Consider the following 24311-nt stretch of genomic DNA (forward strand, 5'->3'; position numbering starts at 1 on the left):
GAACATAACAAATTAGAACTAAATCTCTTCAGTAGCAAAAAAGAGATGTTGTTGTTGTGTTTTTTTGGGGTTTTTTTGAAGTTTTTTGGTTTTAAAAAATCCACCAAGTGTGTGGTGGGCACTCTCAAGTTTGCTTGCTTTGGGAATGCATTAGCGCCCATGCCCTCCTGCAGCAGTTCAGACATGAACTTGACCAGGTCCTGGCTATTTTTCTTCCCTTGGGGAATTTTACAGTTTTACGCTTGGACCAAGGGGATCTGTCCTGCATAATTCCTATGGGACTGCATAAGCCGGACCATAGCTGCTGGTAGCTAGTCTCAAGCAGGCCTCAGAATGTTCATCACTCATCATAGAATGGTATTTGGACTTAATAATCTTCATGTTAGAAAAGGCTGATGCACATAAGTTGTGGCGTAAAATGATGTCGGTGAGGTAGTACATTTCCTCATGTTTGGATGCTTGTCTGCCAGGAATACATTCCAAAACTGTACAGCATCAGTCTGCAACTTGAACTGAATGTCTGCCTGCAATGACAAGATTTCATCCTTCAGCACAGACGGGTTAATATGAAACAGAGTGGCAATTTTTGAGGCCAGGGACCTAACTTCAGTGTCTTTTCCAAATGGAAAGCACATGAATGTAGTGATTGGAGTAACACAAAATCTTGAACACATTTGTCAGTCTGACCGGACATTTTCAACCTGCTCAGTTTAGCATATACTGTCAAGTTACACAGTCCCTTCTTTGTTTCTCCAGATCAGATGCAAAGTTTTGGAAGATTCTCAAATTATGGTGTGGCAGCTTTTTGAAGACAGCACCTGTAGTTTTCCTGACACGGTGCAAATCATGTCAGCCACAGTTTTGTCTTTTCCTTGCATTTCTAATTTAAGCTCATTCAGCCAGTTGGTCAGATCTGCTAAAAATATCAAATCTAGCAGCCACTGATCATCGTCACGTTGCTTGTAATCTGCATGTGAAGTGCCAAGGAGAAATTCCCTTGTCTCTGGTAGGAGCTCTTGAAATCTCTGCAACAATTTGCCCCTACCAGAGCCATCTGATGTTGGTTTTTAGCAATAGGACAGTGTGGCTGCAGTCAGCCTCCTCTAGATATGCACAAAACAGTCATCTGTGACAAGATTTTGAATGAATGGAACAGGCAAATTTCATTGACACATCCATGGCATCTTTCATGAAGATTTTTTGCACATAGAGCTTGTTGGTGTATTATGCAGTGATGTTTAGTTTGGAAATGTCCTCCTTGCATCTGGCAATGAATCCATTCGCACAGCCCAAGTTTTTGAATGTCTAAAAATGTCATCATCCCCAGTGTGTTCTTTCTAGGTTTGATACCTTAATCTCTCTGTAATAACACAAAATGTAAAATCCAGTTGTAAAAAAATAGGTTTAAACTTATGTGTCAGCATTCATTATTTTTTAGGATTGTTATTTATTTAGAACATTTTGTTGCAAATGCACCACACTGCTGCCAAACCCTCCATATATGGGAGTTTGGCCCAAGGGAACCAAACATGGAAAGGGCCGAGCTAGCGCCATGGTCTGTCAACACACCACCACTGCCGGCTATGTGATATTCACAGCAGCTGGCATTGTGTCTCTACATTGGTCCTCATTGAGCACGTTTACATGCACACCTTATTCCTGTATTAACCGGAATATTCGCAATATTCTGGTTGCGCACGTGTCATGTAAACACGCATCGAACCCGATTAAGGTCATATTCCGGTTGGAGAGAATTCCGAATAAGACCCCTGGCATATGCCTGTTCCAACCGGAATATTGAGGCATGTAAACACCTTAGTCAGAAAATGCCCCAAACCGGAATATTCACTGCGCGTGCACGACTGGCAAGGAATTCTGTGGTGTTTTTGTTGCTATGGTTACTGCAAGCGGGGAAAACGGCATGGCAAACAGCAGCAAGAGCCAGGAGACTGCAGTCTGCCTTCAGCTAATGAAAGACTTCAATATCATGGAGGATATTGATGGGAGAAAACACAGAAATAGCGACAGAAAAAGAAGACTGTTTTTCCGGCAGACCAGATGCCTATATGCGTACTGCTGCCCCCACGGCTGAGTGTCACATTACGTAAGAGAGTGGAATACACCGAAACACGGGGGCATGCCAAGTAAAATGTAAACGGAATATTCCAGTTGCCGCAACGCAGTTAGCTTAACCGGAATATTGACCCGAACCGGAATAACTGAATTTCCCCTTGTGGGACAAATAAAGTGATTGATTGATTGATTGAATATGGTGTGCATGTAAACGTAGTCACTTACATCCCAAGCAGCATTGAACAAGGAGGAACGTGACTGAGACACACACCCCTCTCTTTAGTGTGTGCGTTGTAGCGTATTCCACACTAAAGAGGAGGGCTCTAGATACACCTCTCAACCGGAGCTTTGAACTGGGGCAGTGAGTACAGTGGAGTAATTTAGTCTCACTGACTCTCTTTGTCTCTGACGTGTACTCTCTCACCCAGATCCGCACTTGCAGCAAGTGGTAATGGATTGGTATAGTTGAGGGCCTGATGGCAAAAAAAAAAGGGTCATTTCGTGCAAATTCATCTACAAGCACCAAATTTGGCACAGATGTAGCTGAAGGCATACTGAAATGATTTAGCCAGGGCGCCCAAGCCAGAGACCCCTGGGGCCAAGTTGGCAGCCAAATCCAATATGGCCACCGCCTGAAAAGGGATTTGGCTATAGCTTTTGAACCAGTTGAGATACAAATACAGTCTTGATGTCTATTTTGCTTTTTTTGAGCATGGGGAACCCATAGAAATACTTACATTTGTGATTGGGTATACCAGGCCCCCAAATACCTTAAATCCAATATGGCCGCTGTCAAAAAAAAGGTTTGGCATCAACCTTTTTAACCAAATCAGCTGCAATTGAAAACTTAATGTCTATTTAAAATTGTTAACCATGACAAACACACAGGAATGCTTAAATTTATTGTTGACCATATTTAGACCCCAAATGTAGGCTACACATTTACAAGAAAGCAATTACCTGCCAATTGATACTTTCACAATATTCCCACAAAATTTCTAATTGAGAAAGCAGGGAATAATAGAGAATAGGGAATAGAAGGCATATGTCAGAATTCCAGTCTAGATTTGGGAAATATTAAGCAAATTAAGCATAATGTTGAGAATTCTGGTCGACTCTACATGTATGGAGAGCTCCATGGACAGTGACTTCCTGAAAAATGAAGACAACAAGGATGAACTATTTGGATATATCAGTGATGAGATAACAAAGCATGGCACGTCAGGTAAACTGCTCCTTCCTACCAAGAAAGACACTGTGCTCTCCAACAGATCAGGGTATGACATGTTTGCCTTTCAGCCGTGTAATCATCCAGAAGCAGATACAAGAATAATCCTGCATCTTGCACATGCTGGGTCCAGTGGCCATAAAAAGGCATTTGTACGGACCGTTGACAGCGATGTTGTCATCCTTGCCATCCGCTTCTTCAACACACTAGGCCTCACAGAGCTCTGGATTGGCTTTGCGGGTGGAAAGAACTACAGGGACATTCCTGCTCATGAGATCAGCAAGGTTCTTGGTCCCCAGAAGTCACTGGCCTTACCACTCTTCCATGCTTTAATAGGATGCAACACAACCTCAGCCTTCCTGGGCCATGGAAAAAAGAGTGCATGGGCAGCTTGGGAGGCAACACCAGATCTCATAGAATCCCTGGTTACCCTCACTTCAGACCCGGAACAGATCAACAATGATGTCCATGTACAAAGACTGGAGCATATGGTTGTCGTCATGTACAGCAAGAGCTGTGGTTGCAGCCATGTTGATAAAGCGGGACATCACCTTCTCACAACTGGTACCAAGTCCCTTGAAAACCTGCCTCCCACCCAAGCTGTACTGATACAGCACACCAAAAGGGCACTACTGCAATCCAGCTTCTTCTGGAACCAAGCAACAGCTGTGCAGCAAGATATCCCAGAGTTCAGTACATGGGGATGGCATAGGGACTTTATGAGCAAGACTTGGGAACCGTACTGGACCAATCTTGCAGATTCCAGTAAAGTTTGCACCATTCTCCTCCACTGTGGCTGGAAGAAGGCTTGTAGAAGGCGCTGCAAATGCTCAAAAGCTGGAGTTCATTGCACTTCTATATGTGAATGTGAGGGTGCCTGTACTAACAATGGTGGTGGAGACGATGAGTGATCTGTGCATGATTAGGATAATTCATATGAGAGACACCATGAAAATGAGAGAGAGATAATAAGAAAGAGAATTCATGTTGTTGCTGTTTGTTGTTATGCTAAGCAACCCTTTGTTTAACTGTTTTGGACAATTTGACAATTTTATTATTCTTTTAATAATTTTACCTTATATAAATATTGCCTGGCAAAAATGTGTCTTATGATTACACTTCTAATGCATACACATGGGTTACACTGAAAGCACTTCAGTTTTATAAGGAAATTAATCGACATTGAGAAAAACCTTCAAAGTTGTTAAGGTAAGTTAAGATTATTATTAAGTTAAGATTTTCAACCACAGCCTTGAAAAGAATAGAGGGTCCAGACTCACACAAGCATAAATATAAGAATACCAATGGACTTCCCATGGTCTGTAAACACAAAATAGACACCACATAGTCCTTTGTAGCTCATTTGGTTCAAAATCTGTAGCTAAAACTGTTTTTCGAACAGCGGCCATATTGGATTTTAGAAATTTGGGGTCCTGATATACCCAATCATAAATGTAAGTATTCCTATGGGTTTCCCATGGTCAAAAAAGTTAAAATAGACATCAAGTTTGTATTTGTATCTCATCTGGCTCAAATGTTATAGCCAAATCCCTTTCCAGGCGGCGGCCATATTGGATTTGGCCACCATCTTAGCCTCAGGTGTCTCTGGCTCGGGCACCCTGGCTAAATCATTTCAGTATGCCTGACAGCTACATCTGTGCCAAATTTGACACTTATAGATGGGTTTGTGCGAACTTTGCCGTAAGGCCCCCAACTAGTAGTGGTAGTGGATTTTTTAAAAATTCTTGTAAGGATTCTCATCGATATTTATTTGAATTCACAACACAGCCTGACTTCAGGGTACTGAAATTTAGCACCAATTGACCTAACATGAATATATTCAGTAGTACTGTCATATTGTGGCTGTTACCTTTAAAAGCGATGTCCAACCATAGTTCTTTAATTTGAAGTTGAAGTTGAACAGCTTTGTGAGATTTTGGAGTGACATGTTAGACAGCGCTCTCCAGTACCATCATCAAAACATCAATTGAGGGGGTATCTTTTGGATGAATGGAGCTCCATGCCTCCAGTGGAGTGCCAAGACTTTTGACCAGTCAGTGTCATCCTGTCTCATGATACTGTTTCAACCAGAAACACTGAAATGTCTTAACTTTATTCACTTTGCTTTGGGCCATTTTGTTTGCCCCCACCGTTTAATGTAAGGCAGTGCTGCCAGGCAATGTGTCTTAGTATAGACATGTTATGTACGTACTGCAGCTAAATGCAGTTGTCACATCTCCTTGGTGTACTTAATCCTGTTTAGTTCACATTCAGCTATTGCTGACAACTGCATTCTAAAACCACACTCGCTACCTGAAAAATCCATTTGTTTTTTTTGTTTTTGTTTTGTTTTGTTTTGTGGGGCGTTTCGTCAGGTATAGTTAGAAGTGGAGGTTGCTGTGCAACACCTCGGGAGATGAAACATGCAAAACTAAAGAATACTGCATATGTGAAAGTCCTCACAGCCCAAGAGAGCGAAAGTCTTAAGAGAGTGAAAGTCAGTGAAGAAGACGGAGTGAACTTGATCTTGTGTTAGAGAAGTGAGAAGCGGGATCCATCAGTTGTTTAGGAAAATCCATTTGTTGACTGGGATCAAATTTCATTGTAACTGCGTTTGTAAATTCATTCATATTAACAATTTGCAACTGCAGTTAGTATGCATTGTGTGCACCAGTTACTCATACATACTGTATACCTAACTGGGACAAGGACAGTAACCAGAGTGTGAGCTTTTGAGTCTGTTGGTTTCAACATCATATGGTTTTATGTGGTTGATAAGAGTCCAAAATTTCCTGACCTTTTCACCAGCCAAACAGATTTATAGTGCTTTTAGCAGTTTATCTTTATAGTACCCCCAGTAATAACACTTTTTTTCTTGTCATACCAGGTGGTATGGCCAGGAGAAGGACTACAATGTCCTAGTCATGGATCTGCTGGGACCCAGTCTGGAGGACCTGTTCAACTTCTGTTCTCGCCGCTTCACCATGAAGACAGTTCTTATGCTGGCAGACCAGGTAAAAACACACAGGGAAAACACCTGGGAAATTGGAAAGCTGAAAAAACATCCTGGAAATAATAGTGGGAATCTGGAACATGATATAGTTAGGCTGAGATTACATTTATTAAAGTTTACCTGAGCTCACGTTGCACATTTTTAGCCACTGATGCCCCATTTCAGTGCCTAGTCACTGCCAGCTGTTGTGTTTTGGCATTCTGCAGTGTCACATGTATGGAGGCCCAAACAGGTCAAAATTACACAAAGCAATGTTTTAATTAGTGCAGTGTATGGGTAATCAACGCATCTGTGCGCACAGGCCTACAGTGCAAAAACATGTTGATAACATGCAATTTTAGATGTCAGTTTCACACAGTTTTGAACTTTTTGGCTAAAATAACTTTCTGTGAGCAACAGCTAACATGTACGTAAGTCATTCAGTATGTCCTTGAAAAATCCTGGAAAATAATTTCCTTTTAAAAGAGTGGCAACCCTGTCATAGCACCATTTCTGAGTGTGCTATTATTGCAGCCACCTATGGAAAATTCCATTGAAGAGAACTGTGGTCATTTCTGTAAGCACCAAAAGTATGTTTAACCGTGCTGGCACCATGAGGTGACACAAATTTGAGGAAGACCTCCCAGTTTTGTGTAGAAAATAAATCTTGTTGAGGTTTGCTGTCAAAGCAGCAGTAGCTAGCTATAGTGGAGGCGTTGGGACTGTGATTCAAAGTTTGGTGGTGATAAAACTAGTTCACTAACATGTAATATAGGTACACTTTCAAGGTAACTCGTCCTCTGTATTGGAAATATGGCCCATGCACAAATTGTAACTTTGAGGTTTTTTTTCCTTTTATCTCCAGATGATCAGCAGAATTGAGTATGTACACACAAAGAACTTCATTCACAGAGACATCAAACCAGACAACTTCCTCATGGGCATTGGACGTCACTGTAACAAGGTAAGATTCATTCAGACACTTAGAGGGGCACCACTGCTCCATGGCTGTTGCTAAAGAATCTAGCATTACTAATCTCACAATGATGATGTCACAGATTGACACTTCATAACTCTAGGGAAGAAACTGTACGCACGTTCACACATACATTTTCATCTCCAAGTTTCACATTTATTTTTGGGAGGTCGGGGGTGGGTGGGACTTTGACCCTGGGGCTACCCTGGTACCTGGTGGGAATTTTTCATCCCAGGGAGAGGTTATTTTTCCGTTGGTGAAAAATGTAGTGTGAAAACAGGGGGTTGAGCTCACCCCATTTTGGCAGTATTCAGAGGAGCAGCTCATAGCTGACATCATCATGATATCTAATACACAAGAATGAGCATTTGTCTTTTCTGCCGTATCCATGTTGTGAACATACTGATAGCTAAATAGGCCCTTTCTGGCTTTCGTATACAATTTTCACATTACTGTGGTTACTCTGTAACCTAGATATTTCATTTGGCAAATTCTTCATTCTTCACAGCTCTTGCTGTACATGGCTTAAAATATTGTCTGATTGTGAAAATGCCTCATCTGTGGCTAAGACGTGGCCAGTAAATAGACAAGACCATGGATATTTTCTCGGGACAAATGGGCCAGTAATTTGTTTAAATCTACACCATGCAATTTTAGAACCAAATAACAATCCTGGAAACTAATGTGCCTTTTGTGGAGGCTTTGAGACACACACAGTACATGTTTAGATGTAAACTTGTTGCTACCCTGAATGCCATCAAGTGGTCAGATCAAATCACATAGTACATGCTGAGGGACAGCGTCTCTCAGGGATTTTTCCTGTAACCACAGCAGTGAAAATTACGGCTAGGATCAGTTCAAATAAACCATGGAAACTCGCAGTGTTTTGATAAGAGAACATTAATTCTCATTTCTTATTTAGAATTTTTTCATTAACTGAGCAATATCTTAGGTTTAATGAGACAGTATTCTCATGCAAGTTTTTTTCTGCCTCTGTGCTGGTGATAGCCAGCTGGTGATAGCTGGAGGCAGTGTGTTTTCATGTTCTCCGTACATCCATTCCTTTCTTGTGAACACGGTCTCTCAAGACTGCCTTGAGGGAGTTTCTTTAAATTTGGCACAAATGTACACTTGAACTCAGAGTTGAGATGATGTGATTTTGGTGGTTGAAGGTCAAAGTTATTGTGTCATCACAAAACACATTTCTGGCCAGAACTCAACAATTCATCCACTAAATATGACAAAGCTTCACACAAAAAACAAATAGGATAAAATGATGAAGTCATGGCATTTTATATCCATGGTATGTAAAACACTTTTGGCCATTAATCAATGCCATAACTCAGGATTTTTACTTCACTTATTGTCCCTAAATGACAACTGGGCCAGGGGGCCTCCTGTTTCTCTCGTAGTCCACCACAAGCTCATTGATTCTGCTGATATTGATCTTCAGGTGATAATTGTTGCACCTTGTGACCAAGGTCTCTATCAGTACTCAGTACTCTGTAAAAAAAAAAAAAAAAAAAAAAAAAAAAAAAAAAAATAGTCAAAGTGAAGACAGCTTCAGTTTCTCACTGGAAATTATTCACTGGAATCATACATGTCAGTACAGTGATAACTTCAGTTTCACCAAAAAATACACTTAATACCTTTTTATTAAATTCTTTCAAAGTCTTCATAACTGAGTCTGATTACAAATATGAGACAGTTGAGTCTGGACAGATATGGATGTAGACAGAAACTTGCGAGGTTTGCTGAGGCATTCAATCACAAGGCAATAATTCTAGTCTTAATATTTAAATGATAAGTAGCTTCCATCTGACTCAGCATAATTCAAATTGAATTTAAGCCAGCATCAAGTGTTCACATGCCTCTTGTGCTACCTGATTTGTGTGTTACAGCTTGTACTGATTATACAACTGATTATGTCATGCATATAAATTATTCTCTCTTCTGACTATTGATGAAAATAGAGAAAAAACATTTCACCTGGCTTAATGAAATAATTTATCTTTGTTTTAAGCCATGTGAGTCCAATAGATACACTCAAACAGGCAGCACATTTTGATCAAATGAGTAGAGAACAATGAAATTTATTTTTTCTTATTTCTTTGTAGAAAAGTTAAGCTGTTAGCTGTTTACTGTCTGTCTTAGTATTAGGACATATGGACATTTTGTATAGGCTTTGATGTCACACGCTCAGTGTCAAGAAGGTTATCAACATAAATGCCAAACTTAGCAGTGAATCCTTTGATATCAGCAGTAAGATAATACAAAAAAACTCTTAGAATATTTATGGTTGATTTAACATGTATAATTAACAGTGATTTTGAATTGAATTGAATTACACATTGAATTACACACATGACAGCCTACACGCTGTCATGTACTAAGACTGTTCCTCTGGTGTGTTGTGAATGTGGCAAGACCCTTTTCAAAGCCCTCCGCCCTAAAATGAGTTTAAGGCTGACATACTAGATTTGTTGCACTTAAAATTTAGCTAACAGTAATACAAACACTATGGCAGCATTCAAACATAAGATTATAACAAGATTACCATGTATCAAATCGACATGATGTCAAAAAAACAACTTCACTTATGAAGCTAATCCGTCATAGTTTGTACAGGCACACAAGGCAGCACTACAGTTTCTCTGTGAGAAGCAAGGGATAGCAGCCACCATGTGAGCACAAATAATGAAAAGTATCACTCTTTTTAACCAAGGATTCTAAGACAGTCAAGCACAGTCTCTGTTTTACCAGGGCTCTTTCTAAAAATCTGTCTCTGCATGCTAGACAGTAATTACACTGATTTTTTTTTTTTTTTTCCTTGCTCACATATCAACAGAATCATTCAAGACTGTTTACATTTTTTGTATCTGGTCAGAGGTATGTATCTGTGATCATGTTGCCTGAAATTAATTCTTATTTTGTACCTCCTTATTCTGAGCCGTTGCAGACAGGCAACATTTGGCCAAGTTAAAGCATGATGTATGGTTGAACTACCGCAATATGGCCTCTGCCACACAGGCACTCAACCAGAGCCCAGCCAGAGCTGAAGTCAGTAAAGTCATATCAGCCTTCATTGTGTTTCCTGCTCACTGTAGCCTTGTCTGTCTAGTTCAGGGTATCTATGGTCGCCAAAAGTTAATTTGTTTATAGGCAGGCTTTGCACTGTTCATGGAATTTTTGAAATATTGAGCAATAATGTTGTTGTTTTTTTGCCAGAAAGTGAATGTCAAGAAATTTAATTAATTCTCTAGAAAAATGGGCAAATATTATGGGACTGTACAAGTGGGCCGTTTTGCAGGAATATAACTGAGCGCGCTTTATAACTTATTTCATATACTTATTGCATCAGATGGGTTTCAGCCCAACAGGGGAGACTGAGCATTAACAAAGTCAAAAGCAAACATTTCCTGATGAAGGAAGTGCTCTGACTTAGTATGGAAAGTCATCTAGAAGTGATGGTATGTTATAGTCCAGCTCCTCTGGTCATAACAGGTTACCATGTTTATGTTACCTCAGATATGTTGTACAGATTAGTAGGAAATTATTATATCAACAACCCAGTATGATGTGCTTTTTTATTTTTTTTTTATTTTACTTTATTTATTTAGATTTTTTTTTTATTTTTTTCTGGACAGGGCCCTATGAAATCCATTTAAATTTTTTCCAGAATCTGTGCCTGTGTAGGTTGGTCCCAGTTAATTTTTTCTGATTTCTGCGTTGTACGATTTAAGCACATTTGTCATCAGAAAGTGTTTAATCATGTGTTGGATGAAAATTTTTATCAATTCAATAAGAAAATATTCAAAGTTGAATGAATATTAATGAATTTGTTCATTTGTTGTGTGTGTGTGTGTGTGTGTGTGTGTGGATACACCAGTTAAATGAGGTGTTGTTAATAGATAATGGGGTCAGAATATCAGCTGTACTTGCCTGCCAGCCAATTGAATCTTGTCATTTGAGCCATACAGGTATGTATTGGCTTTTGTGTTGGGACCTTTTGTGGTCCAACCTACAGTTCAGTAATCAGCGGTCCAGCTATAAAGACTTATATGTTTGGATGTTAGTACAGAGGCTAGTTGAAACTGAATTTCCAGTTCAAATGATAAAGTCAGAATACAAGAAAAAATAGGGAAAATAATACATAATATCAATACATTATTGAGTGGGAACTGTCAGTTTCTGTCTGTACTGTGCCATCTGTAAATACAATATTTGCTGTACTTTTTCCAACATTTCCCAGAAAAAAAATCAGCTGCTCTTACTTCTGTATCTGGGTGAAAATTTGAATTTGGAAAAGAAAAGAAAAGCCTCTACCATGTATTTCGTCTTGATCGTGAAGTGGACACTGAAGTAATATGGTCGTTTCTGGTAGTAAAATCAAAGTGCATCAATTCACAAACAATGTGTAACCATTGGTTAGTTCGTTTTACAGTGAATAATTTACACACATGCCTTTATTGTAGTGTTTCCTTTCATCCCTCTTATTCTCACCCTTGCATAAGAAGTGTCCTCTACTGGTCTTCTAGCATGTGCACACTTCTCCCATTTTGCAGATTAACCAGTCATGGTGACTGTAAGATGACACTTGAAAGTTCATTCAATGTGTAGTCTTGAGGCTGAGCTTCCAGTGTTAATCTGCAATTTTGTGACACAAAATAGCACCTCAAAATGTTGTGCTGTTTTATCTTGCCCTCTGAGGACAAATAAAGATAAATATGAGTTTGAACTTGATCCCTCTGGAAATACTTGTACAAATAACCCAGTCCCGCTAGTAGTGTGACATCAGCAATATGAAATGACAACATGCAAGGCAAGACGTGACAAGTTAATTTACAAACTGTCTAGCCAAACCATGTATTGATCCCATTCTTAGCTACACATTTTTATCAACTTGTGTAGCTTATATTATTGACTTAAAAATGGATAGCAGAATTTAGCAATCTAAATCAAATTTGCTATGAATAGAAAAGTTTATTCCTCATCCTGGCCACTGGAAAGTAGTCATTAAATTAAATGCATTTTCATGTTGTATTTATTCTATGCTGTCATTCAAATTGCAACAGACTAAGAGGTAGGAAAATAACATATCTTTGATTTGCTTTTCTTTTCTTTTTTTTTTCTTTTCTTTTTTTTTTTTTTTTACTATTTCTTGTCATACATTGGTTGGAAAGTAAGCCTGGAAAAAGATGTAAAAGCATCAGCCGGAAATTATTTGAAGAGCTTGTTTGAATTTGTGGGGAACTTTTTCTTGAAACTGGGACCATTGTGCAGTTATCTTTACACTGGTCGGTTATCCTGTTTGTTTTGGTTATCTTGTTTGCTTTACATAAGCTCTTACTCTTTTATTCAGGTATTATTTCAGTAGTCACTGTTGTCAGGCAGGAGAGAACGTTTAGACTGAGATGGACAATGAACATAAGTGCAGAGTCCATCTGATTGAAGGGGAATGCCATTGATTTTAAGAGTTCGTGTAATTCCTGGGCAAAACACAGTTCAGTCAGAACTTGCACTGCTCTTTCCTAAAGCAAGAAAACATAGGGGGGTACGGTGAGTTGTCACCAAAATGAAGCATACCTTCTAACACTGCTAACATGGGTGAATCAGAATTTAAATCCCTTCTGGATGCAAGAACTTGATCAAAAATCTTACAGGTGAGTATTTCCAGATTTTACATTGACTTCACATATTCAAGGCACTACTTATTCAGTTTTTGGCTTTATGAAAGCACGACAAAGTATTTACTGAATTATCCTGGGGCACATGAGTATCACATTATCTTAAAATGGGTGTTTTCCCCCATAAACATAGAATTAGGCAGAATTGGCATGGGCCTGTGGTTCAAGGTAAGATGGAGTATTACTGGGTGGTTAAAAAATGTTCCAATTTTTTGGGCACAATACCTGGTTTCCCACTTACCCACACTGAGACGAGATGTTCAATACCATTTTCATCTCTATACATTCATTGGTTCGGTTCCTATGGGTAGCATTTTTTTTTTATTACCATAGCAAAATGACTAGAAGTCGATGGGAGTTATCTCCATCAAAGTGAAAAAAATATACCTTACAGCAAAGCCGAAGCTGTCTTATTGGATGTACAAAGGTGAAAATGGTATTAAATATCTTGTCTAAGTCTGGTTGAGTTGGAAAAAGGGAATTTTTCCCAAAATGTTGGAGTGTTTTTTTCCGTTATTTGGGGCCAGGGTGGTAGAGAGTGGTGTCTCTCTGCTACAGTTTTGGTTCAGTAACAGGGTCTCACAGTTTCTGCTAATAATAACCCTCCGATGTGTGCTTTCTGGACCACAGCGACACCTTTTGGCCACTTTGGTCAAATCACAAGTGAAGAAATCTTTCATTACGTTTATTTTTAATGATGCGTGTTTTGTTGAAATGGAACTGTGGAAGTTATTCTAGCAGTTTCCCGAATATGGCTGCCAGTTGGCCCATTAGCAACTGTAGAATCCCCTATACAATACCGATTCTACTCATTTCATTTCTGTGGTTTCCGCTTAAGAACTGTTTATGAATGTTAAACTGCTTCAAAGGCAAATAAACCCTTGGTCCATTGTCTACCTTGCTACATTATTAATCCAACTATAGTAGAGATTTGGCCTAAAAGCTTTTCAGTTTTTTTCAGTTGTTTATGAAACTTTGTTTTCAGTATTGTCTTAAGGCATGTGAGCCCTGCTTCAGTTGTCTGCTAATGACCTTTTGCTTAAGAACAGATAAACTTGACTATTTGACAGATAATCAACATAAGCTCTGTCCTGCTGTTCTGCTTAGTGGTAGTCGAAGGACAGCCATGGGCCCCCTACTTCCTTCTGTGCCCCATCTTGTCTCCTCCTGCCAGGCTTTTTCTGAGCCGTGGTGTTGCCTGTCTGCACTGGCCTTCATTGCTGCTGTCTGTCAGACGTGAACCTCAACTCTGAACAGTTCTACATACATGGAGGCAAATGCGTAAAAATAGATAATTTTGGCTCTTTGTGGCATAAGTTTGATCTTACCTAGGTTGTCCCAGGCAGAAACTCATTCCACATGATTTCTGCTAAATCCAACAGTTTAGAAGATCATAGCTGTGCCACAAAGATTTTAAAGAGACCTTTTGTGTCTGTTTAGATCTAGCCTTTGATGTACAGAAGGAGGCGTCTCTATGATGTACAGGACAGTATTAGTTGTATCAAAGGGAGTCAACCATGAGGGTACAACCAGAAGTACTTGTTGTACTCAATGCTAACTGTGACTGAAGGTGGATAGAGGCTGTGTGTTGTTGACCCCTGCCCCTCTACTGTCTGCCCTAGTGTTTAGACTCGTCAGTGGGGAAGAGGAAACGAAGCTTGGCTGTTAGCTCTGCTCAGGATCCATCTTTCTCAGGATTAAACCAGGTGTGACCTTTACCACAACACCAGTTGCCTCACAACAGCAGTTGTCGCTTTGCTACCATACCTAACCACACTGGTTCAGACTTACCCAGACCAGCAGCCACCTTGCTCTCAAATCAGCATATATAGTATATCTGCATCCAATGTGCACCTTAGCATGGAGGGCAAGGAAAACATTCTTAACTTTTTAATTGCCGATTAAATTTCATCATCATCAGTCATATTGAACTGTAACAAGAGGGATGCCAGCTTCTCTAATTCTTGCTAAAATGACTTCCTGTCTACATTCAAGGACAGTTCCTGTCTTGGCCTGAGAGTAGTCTAAGCACCAGGTGAAATTGTAATACATGGTTTGGTTCTCTAGTAAATGCAATGCAAACATCAGTAAACTTAAAACTAAAGCTAGTTTTCATAGGGGCCAAGGCAGCACTGACACTAATCATCAATCTGACAAACATAACAGTGTTCACTTAGACAGGCGAAATTGTACTTTTGAGTACCAAAGCTCCATGTAACATGCTTTCTGAGCGCATACAATGTAATTTTTACAAAACATACTGGTTTCACACCATTTGCTGGATGCAAATGTTTGCTGTGAAGACGTCATTGCTACATTGGCCCAAGACTTTGATTATTCAGTCAATTGAATGTTGCTAGTTGGCCAGCTCAATAGCCAGATATCTCCCAAAAGATGTTACTGACAAGATGGATATGTAAACACACCAGCCACAGACATGACCATCGGATTATTTGTTGACCCAACTGTTGTCTCCCTGCAAATTTTGCAGTACAAATTTTGTAACATAAACATTTAGCTGAGAACTTGAAGTGAGCACTCATAGGTGACAACATTACAGGCTCGTTGTGATTGGTTAACCACTAAACCAACACTATAACAGCAAATGCCTGCTGACTGACTACTGAAGATGGGGTTGTAGCTCCAATTCTCACCACCAAAACTAGAAACAAACAAGAAAAAAAACCCTGTTTTTGTATCATTTTATATCATGTTAAAGGATGATGTTATCTGACATTTGAGATATGAGCATTTGACCCTTATAACTCATTCCTATAGCATTATCAGTGACTTAAACTTGATTGTGATTGTGTGGAAAAGCCTCTCCTAATGTACAGTTTCTGTTGGATCTTAAGACTGTTCTCAGGCCAAAGAACAATGTGAAAGACACATTGTATACCAGGGATTATCCTTTAAGTTCTGCTGCTGCTGCTTCTGCTACCCCAAACACGGACTTATTCAGTTTCTTTGTTTAGAATTGTCAAGTGTTTGTCTTTATAATTTTTTACGTGTTTGCATTTTTTGTTTGTTTGTTTTTACGCTGGCGTGGTGCATTGTGAATCGGTAAAACTGTGCTACGTGAAAGCACACATTGTCAACGCTACAAATACGGCTTCTTAAATAACCCTGAACCAAGACAGGATTGATTGCCTTTGACCATTGTCTAAAGCTGGCAACGAGAGGGCATTTCAAATACGGATGGTTAGACATTGCTCTAGCATGTATTTCTTAGTAGTAGACAATCTGACAGGTATTAAAGAGGACTGAACAGTATTGTCTACTCTTAAGGTGTTGTGGGAAGGAGCTGCACTAACAAATGAAGCCTATTCTTACCAAGAAGATAAAGTGAAATAATTAAAGACAGTCTCAAAGACACAAAATATTCACATTATTCAGATTGTCATGTTATCTTACTTCAGATTACCATGATCATATTTAGAGCTAAACGTAGTAATAACATATTCAGACGCAGGATTTTCACATTGTACACAGTAACCGTTTCTGTATTGTAAAATACATATCACATACTATTTGTTTCCTAATGTCTGGGTGTCTGTGCTATTTGCAGGTGAGCAGGATGCACTTCTTTGCTATGTACTATACACCAATAATTTAACTCCAATAATTTAATAACATGTTAAATGATTATTATTATTTTAAAAATGTAAATTACTTATCAAACACACCTAACAATTCAGCTTCCAATGAATGAGCAGTAGTATGCATGTGATAACATAGATTGCAAAATAATCCATGAATAATCTATGAATAGACAAGCTAAACCAGTGTGCTGCTGTTAGCCAGTGAAAATAGAGCAGCGTGTAGACAGGTAGAGACAGGCGGTGGTTTTGGGGGTTCAGGTGATGGATAATACACCTGACCTCTCACCCCCTATGCGTTCACGTATCGACCATAAGATGTCGCCATTGCGCTTTCAACCGTATCACCAGAAGCGGTTAAAAGCTCTGTATACCGTCTTTGGTATCGCTGTTTCTGGTACATAAAATAAATAAACAAGCAACGCTTAGCCTGGCGGGGGGCAAGAAAAGCCTCTCGATGAGCTTCAAGAGGTAGTCACCTGAAATGGTTTTCACTTCACAGGTGTGCCTTATCATGGTTAATTAGTGGAATTTCTTACTTTATCAATGGGGTTGGGACCATCAGTTGTGTTGTGCAGAAGTCAGGTTACTACACAGCCGACAGGCCTATTGGACAACTGTTAAAATTCATATTATGGCAAGAACCAATCAGCTAACTAAAGAAAAACGAGTGGCCATCATTACTTTAAGAAATGAAGGTCAGTCAGTCCGGAAAATTGCAAAAACTTTAAATGTGTCCCCAAGTGGAGTCGCAAAAACCATCAAGCGCTACAACGAAACTGGCACACATGAGGACCGACCCAGGAAAGGAAGGCCAAGAGTCACCTCTGCCTCTGAGGACACGTTCATCCGAGTCACCAGCCTCAGAAATGGCAAGTTAACAGCAGCTCAGATCAGAGACCAGATAAATGCCACACAGAGTTCTAGCAGCAGACCCATCTCTAGAACAACTGTTAAGAGGAGACTGCGCCAATCAGGCCTTCATGGTCAAATAGCTGCTAGGAAACCACTGCTAAGGAGAGGCAACAAGCAGAAGAGATTTGTTTGGGCCAAGAAACACAAGGAATGGACATTACACCAGTGGAAATCTGTGCTTTGGTCTGATGAGTCCAAATTTGAGATCTTTGGTTCCAACCGCCGTGTCTTTGTGAGACGCAGAAAAGGTGAACGGATGGATTCCACATGCCTGGTTCCCACTGTGAAGCATGGAGGAGGAGGTGTGATGGTGTGGGGGTGTTTTGCTGGTGACACTGTTGGGGATTTATTCAAAACTGAAGGCACACTGAACCAGCATGGCTACCACAGCATCCTGCAGCGACATGCCATCCCATCCGGTTTGCGTTTAGTTGGACCATCATTTATTTTTCAACAGGACAATGAGCCCAAACACACTTCCAGGCTGTGTAAGGGCTATTTGACCAAGAAGGAGAGTGATGGAGTGCTGCAGCAGATGACCTGGCCTCCACAGTCACCGGACCTGAACCCAATCCAGATGGTTTGGGGTGAGCTGGACTGCAGAGTGAAGGCAAAGGGGCCAACAAGTGCTAAACACCTCTGGGAACTCCTTCAAGACTGTTGGAAAACCATTTCAGGTGACTACCTCTTGAAGCTCATCGAGAGAATGCCAAGAGAGTGCAAAGCAGTAATCAGAGCAAAGGGTGGCTATTTTGAAGAAACTAGAATATAAAACATGTTTTCAGTTATTTCACCTTTTTTTGTTAAGTACATAACTCCACGTGTTCATTCATATTTTTGATTCCTTCAGTGAGAATCTACAATGTAAATGGTCATGAAAATAAAGAAAACGCATTGAATGAGAACGTGTGTCCAAACTTTTGGCCTGTACTGTATATATATATATATATATATATATATATATATATATATATATATATATATATAGAGTGTGTGTATATGTATGTATAAATAGGGTAGAAATAGTGTCATGTACCTTTCACCATAAAGGTCAAAGCACCAAACACAGTCAGATCATGTTCTTCTTCCCAGAAATGTTTGTTTTCTACTGTCACAAATATGGCTTTGATGGTATGGATTTTTTCCTACCGTGGTGAAGAAGTCATATATCCCTTCAATTGGTGGTTTACTGCCAACTGCCAATAGCATAAATGGACTCAGCCTTTATGCCTTTTACAAACACAAATAGCATAAGATGGACTCTGAACAAAGCTGTTCATTTCTTTTACATCTACACAGGTGGTATTGCAGGCCAAGTAACAATTGCACATATTTCAAATTGATCTCTGGCATATATACTACTCACAAAAAGTTAGGGATATTGGGCTTTCGGGTGAAATTTCAGGATGAACCTAAAATGCATTATAACCTTTACAGGTGAACTTAATGTGACCTTCTGTAAACTTTTGAATGCACATGTCCAACTGTTCAGTGTTTCAGTACTTTTTGCACAAGTTGCTGTTCTCTAACAAGGAGTTTAACGGCAAAATTCACATCAGGTGTTTGATGCTCCAGCTCATCGAGGTCGTATCATTAGGGAACGGCTGCTGGAGACTGGGGTACCTCAAATGGAGTGGCCTGCACTTTCTCAGACCTGAGCTCCGAGCCTCTACACGGCGACTCAGCTGATCCCATAGGTTTTCTATGGGATCAGCTGAGTCGCCGTGTAGAGGCTCGGAGCTCTGTACCCCAGAACCTCAATGTCCTGAGGGCCGCCCTTCAAGAAGAGTGGGATGCCATGCCTCAGCAGACAATAAGTCGACTTGTGAACAGCATGAGACGTTGTTGTCAAGCTGTAATTGATGCTCAAGGGCACATGATGAGTTATTGACACTGACATTTTTTGTTGTGGTATATCCACCACTGTTGTTGGCTTTTGTTTCAAGAAATTGTTTGAGATGAGGAAATCACCAGTGTATGCTTCTACTTAAATGCCCTACTTTCATGATATAATATCACTGTAGCGTGAACTTTTTACATTTTCCAAAGCCAAATATCCCTAACTTTTTGTGAGTAGTGTATCTCCTGAACCAAATCTCTTAGCGACTTGGAACCAAGGCCTGGGGTTTTGGGGACTCTGAACACGCTGGACTTGGTGCCGTGTCTCTACATCAGTCCATCCTGGAGATGCCGAGAATTGCAGAGGATCAGTTAGAGCCCCCTGGCCCTAACCACAGCTTGAAAATGTGTTTTTCATACCTCATCATTACTTCTCAATGTAAAGTTGGCCTAATGTAAACAGTTAACTATCAGCTAGGGCTTAGATGGTTCTACAGGACCATAAATCTGTTGAAGCTGCAAAATAGTCTACATTGATCAGTTCATTCAAATTTTCTTTAGCATTTTTTATCCTGAACAGTTAAGGCACTTTTTGAAAAATAGGGATACATCCACCAAGGTTCCCTTTGTGGAGATTTGTGTCATGTAGTGGAAGGGTGGTTGTGGGAGAGTTCTGTTAGACTTCATGGCATCCTCGTTGGGATCGTTCAACTCTGTGTTTGTGTGTGCGTGCGTGTGTGTGCGTGCGTGTGTGTGCGTGTGTGTGTGTCACAATGGTGAGTTTGCTGGAAATCTGTGGAGCCGTTACAAATTGCATGTTTAGCATTTATGTGTCACATTGTCATCTGTCACAGTAAATAAGGGATGCTGCAGATTCTGTCCAAAATCAAATGTTTAAAACTATTGCCTTTAGGGCCGGAATATACTTGCTGCATGACCAAATGTACGCGTACACAGTGTGCTTCGTGAGTGCACACACTTGCTGCAGCACAACGTGTCCAAAACGCATGATACTGGAGGTCTCCACTAGGGGCAGACAGCAACAATCAGACCCGGAAATCGCGAAAAAGCCGGTATTGCCCGGATATCGCATGCCGTTATTGTAAACAAACAAAGATACGCTTGAGGAGGAAGAACTCATTATTTTGCTTCTATTAAGATTGTGGCAGAAACGAAAACAACGTCGCCATCCGAGGTGGTATGTTCGGCCCCTCAATCAAACCCATAGAACAAACGGGGAATTTGTTTCCCTTGTTCTGCTGATGCGCGCGATTGACAAGGGGAAACACTGGGAATATTTCTGTATGTCGGCCAGTGCATTTGATGAGCTGTTATCCCTAATCGCTCAGTACATTCAGCATTCCAACACACACAGCAAGCCTCTCTGCTGATGTTAAACGACCACAAAATTCGCATGGCAGCCATGAAGTGTACATGCACGAGTTGTCAGCAGCAAGTATATTCCAGTCCTTATATTTAAGATCATTTTGACAAATGGTGGGTGTGCTGTCTAGCTTTTTCTTGAGGTCTTTTTTGGAAAAAAACATGTAGCCGAGGGTTGACACGATTGAAGAAGTAAACAATTGGATTAGCTGACAGCCAGCAGTGGCCGCAGTCCCTTGCACCTCTGCCGTGCTCCTGTCTCATTGTACTTCTGTCCCGGCTGATCCTAGTCTCGGGGGGATTTTTTTGAGGCATGTCTGTAGTGAAGAATGAGAGAAACCATGTTTGAAAGTCAGGTGGAAAGTATCTCATACAAAAAGAAATGGAGTAAGATAAGTAAGTGCAGGGCATTAAGAGCCACAATACTATCTAGACTTTTCAGTAGTCTGTTTGGTCAGCATGAACTGTTACTGAAGTTTCTGTTGCTGTCTTGCTGCTTTCTGTGTTGATTACATTTTTTGGTTATGTGTTAGTAGTACACATAATCATTTCTGAACCAATAGGAGCAGACATATTAGCATATGTCTGCAGTACCGGAGGCTGCCAGTTCAGGACTGCATTTTGTAGGACCATAGGTGATGTGATGGACAGTCTCATTTCACACACTAGAATTGTTGTGACCATATTGTTTTTCCAGTTTTGGTGCCTAATCCTAACCTTTCCCTAACCTTAATCCAGTGCATTTTCTTGCCAAACCAAGTGGTTACCCTTTTGCTAAAGACTGGGGTCCTCAGACTGCGGTCCTGAAACTGCAGCCTCTGGTACTGCAGTTTCATAATGGTAATCTGAGCAGGTACCTGTTTTCTTTAAACTTTGCTCCCATGTCTTGCTACACAGGGTCTCTAGTTTTTGCCTATGCAAGCACTGAGGTTCATGGTTGACAACTCTGTTGTGTATTTGCTATACATTTGTTGGGCATGTAATTTTTCCTTGCTGTCAATGGCCTGTCTTCAGATATTCGTTCAAAGAAAAGGGGCTAAATAACAAGTTTGTTTTTGTTATGGGTTGTTTTTTTTTTTCTGGACAGACTGGAGGATGTCATTTAGTTACCATTAGCTTAGAGTGTCGCTATGTCTTGCACAGCTGAATATGTAGTTGCCTGCACCTAGTTCCTACCTTGTGTATATCCTGTGTGCACCATGTGGTGGTTGGTTTGATGTATTGTATTTCCTGGTATTTTGCAAGAATGTGTTCTTCCAAACATCAAAAGTTAGGTAACCAGGGTAAAACCAGATCATAGGTGACGCTTGCCTTTTGAAAATGTTAATAACAGTTAAAACATCCTTGTATATAGAATATAGAATACTGGCAGGAACCATTACACAAGCCTGGGCTAAAGTTAATGAATCGGCTTTTATATTGGTGACCTTAAAGGTGCGCAAGGCATACTTTGTTCAGGGACGGCTCTAATGGTTACAGGTAGGCTGACTTTAAAACATTTCAACTTTACTCCCCAGAAAACATCTCCCACCAGTCTGTGATGCCTAATACCTGCTATTTAGGAATCACTTTGGGTTGTGCTCTCAGTTGGTTTGTCTTGATTCAACATTTCCTACATGGAGGAGATTTTGTTAGAATTGACTGAGAATGACAATTTGTTTGACTTGCAACCCTTTAAAACATAGCAGTGTCCACTCATGATCTCCATTACAGGTGTGTATTTGCAGTGCACTGAACAGACCAGACCGGATTTTCCTGTTTCAAGTTGTGTCATTCAGTTAATTATCAGACGATGCCATTGTTCTGACAAGGCCAAAAAAGATCTGAAAGCATATACAGTGCAGCACTGAATGGTATTTAGCTAATGGGTGCCCTTTTGTGCTCGGATCCTGTCAGTTGTCTTATAGCTATATAGCTATATTTTTTATTTTATTAGATATTAATTTTTTATTTCCGTTTTTTTTTTTAATTCTATTTTAGTTTCTTTAGTTCTTTTTTTTTTTTTTTTTTTCGGACCCAATGTAAATACTCCAAGTTACTCCCAGTAAAGACAGCAGCAGTTTTAAAGCCGTGGATGTATAAAATGTAGTTTACTTTCCATTTCGTTTTATGGATAGTAGCTAGAGGGAGATTCTTGCTTGGGTTTTTTACTGGCTTGAGTGGGCTCTTATTGACAGGAGCCAGGTCGTAACATAACCAGCTTTTGGTTGAAAAATTTGTTTTGACAAGTAAAACAAAGAACTCAGACACCTAGTGACCTCAAAGTGCTACCTTGACTCTTGTTTATAAGCAGAAAGTGTGGAAGTAAGACGACCACCTCATGTGTTATCTTGACTGTACCAGGACTACTTCATCCTTAATATCAAATTCTTCTTGAAGTGGACACACTTTCCTGCGAAATTTAGTTTGCAGCTTGATATTAACATTCTGATGCATTTTGCTAAACACAATTTTTGACTTCTCATTCACTGATCACCTTTGTCTACTGAATCAGAGGTCTTCGGAATTGTTCTGTGCTTTTTTTAATTGAATGGGGGGTCAGTCAGGCTGATACTGTTAATGGTGGCAAATCAAAACGGTCAGAATTAGCAGTAAACTAATGTGAAATGTCAAACTGCGGCTGTGACAATGTGGAAACCACCTAGATATGTCTTTAAATCTTTTGAATCCATTTGTATACAGTTACAGGGTGTTGATTGGTTCTTTGTGAAATGTTCAACAGTTAAAACGTTTTGATGGACCCTGTTTTGATGTCTTCAAATTGCATTCTTTTAATCTGTGTCCAACAGCAGCACAGAGGTCTCACCGATGTACATGGCATAATGCCTGCTTTTTTAATGTATCACAAATGCCCACCTGAATTTGGTCTGAGAATTACATATGGAATCGTTATTATTCTTTTGATTATTAGTCTTTTGAACATCTCTACAAGTGCACAGTCTGAGTGTGGCTACTTCAGAGGCTACACCGTGGGTCTGACATTCAAAATAGTGAGCAACGATGTGTTTACAGAGCTAGCTGCAACATAACCACAGATACTCAGATACATACATAGGGCAATGTTCCTCTGTTCAGCAGTGACTATCCTTACTGATGAGTATTTCTATGCTTGCCATTGTAATAGTGCGGTTTCTACAGAACAGATCTGGAAGTTGGATAGGTCTACTGCAGCAAAACAGCTCGGTTGCTACAATGAAGCCAGAATCAGTAAATTTATTTTTAATGGGGGGAGCATTCCTCAGCATTAAGTAGGGCTGGGCAATTCGGACAAAATCAAATACCTTATTTTTGACCAATCATGAAAATATCAGCACTATGACAATATTTTAAGGTTGGTGCTTTCTCCAACTATTTCCACAATGAGATTTTGGGTGAACAAACCAAATTTGGATATGATGACAAAGCAGGTCCAAATACAGAACAAGTACAACTGTCTAATAAGCTCAGAAAACTGCATCCTTTTTCTGTAATGCAACATATAAAAGCAGGAAAAGACATCTCTTATGCCATATCACAATATTATGATATCTAAAATTCCACCACACCTAGTCATAATATGATATCAGTATAATATTGATATATTGCTCAGCCCTAAAGTTAGGATAGAATGTCAACCACT

General features: G+C 39.9%; 1 protein-coding gene across 4 annotated transcripts in view; it reads left to right on the forward strand.

Annotated features, from left to right (window-relative positions):
* csnk1a1 (casein kinase 1, alpha 1) overlaps window positions 1-24311 on the forward strand; it is a 51667-nt gene that overhangs the window by 10350 nt on the left and 17006 nt on the right. For 3 of the 4 annotated variants that reach the window (XM_030062317.1, XM_030062316.1, XM_030062318.1), the window contains exons 3-5: window positions 6189-6315; window positions 7159-7257; window positions 14579-14662. In XM_030062317.1, coding sequence (XP_029918177.1) covers window positions 6189-6315; window positions 7159-7257; window positions 14579-14662 — 310 coding nt within the window. The remainder of the gene's footprint in view (window positions 1-6188; window positions 6316-7158; window positions 7258-14578; window positions 14663-24311) is intronic. The other variant, XM_030062319.1, reaches the window with a different exon arrangement.

Source organism: Myripristis murdjan, chromosome 10, assembly GCF_902150065.1.
Source record: "Myripristis murdjan chromosome 10, fMyrMur1.1, whole genome shotgun sequence".
Classification (NCBI taxonomy): domain Eukaryota; kingdom Metazoa; phylum Chordata; class Actinopteri; order Holocentriformes; family Holocentridae; genus Myripristis; species Myripristis murdjan.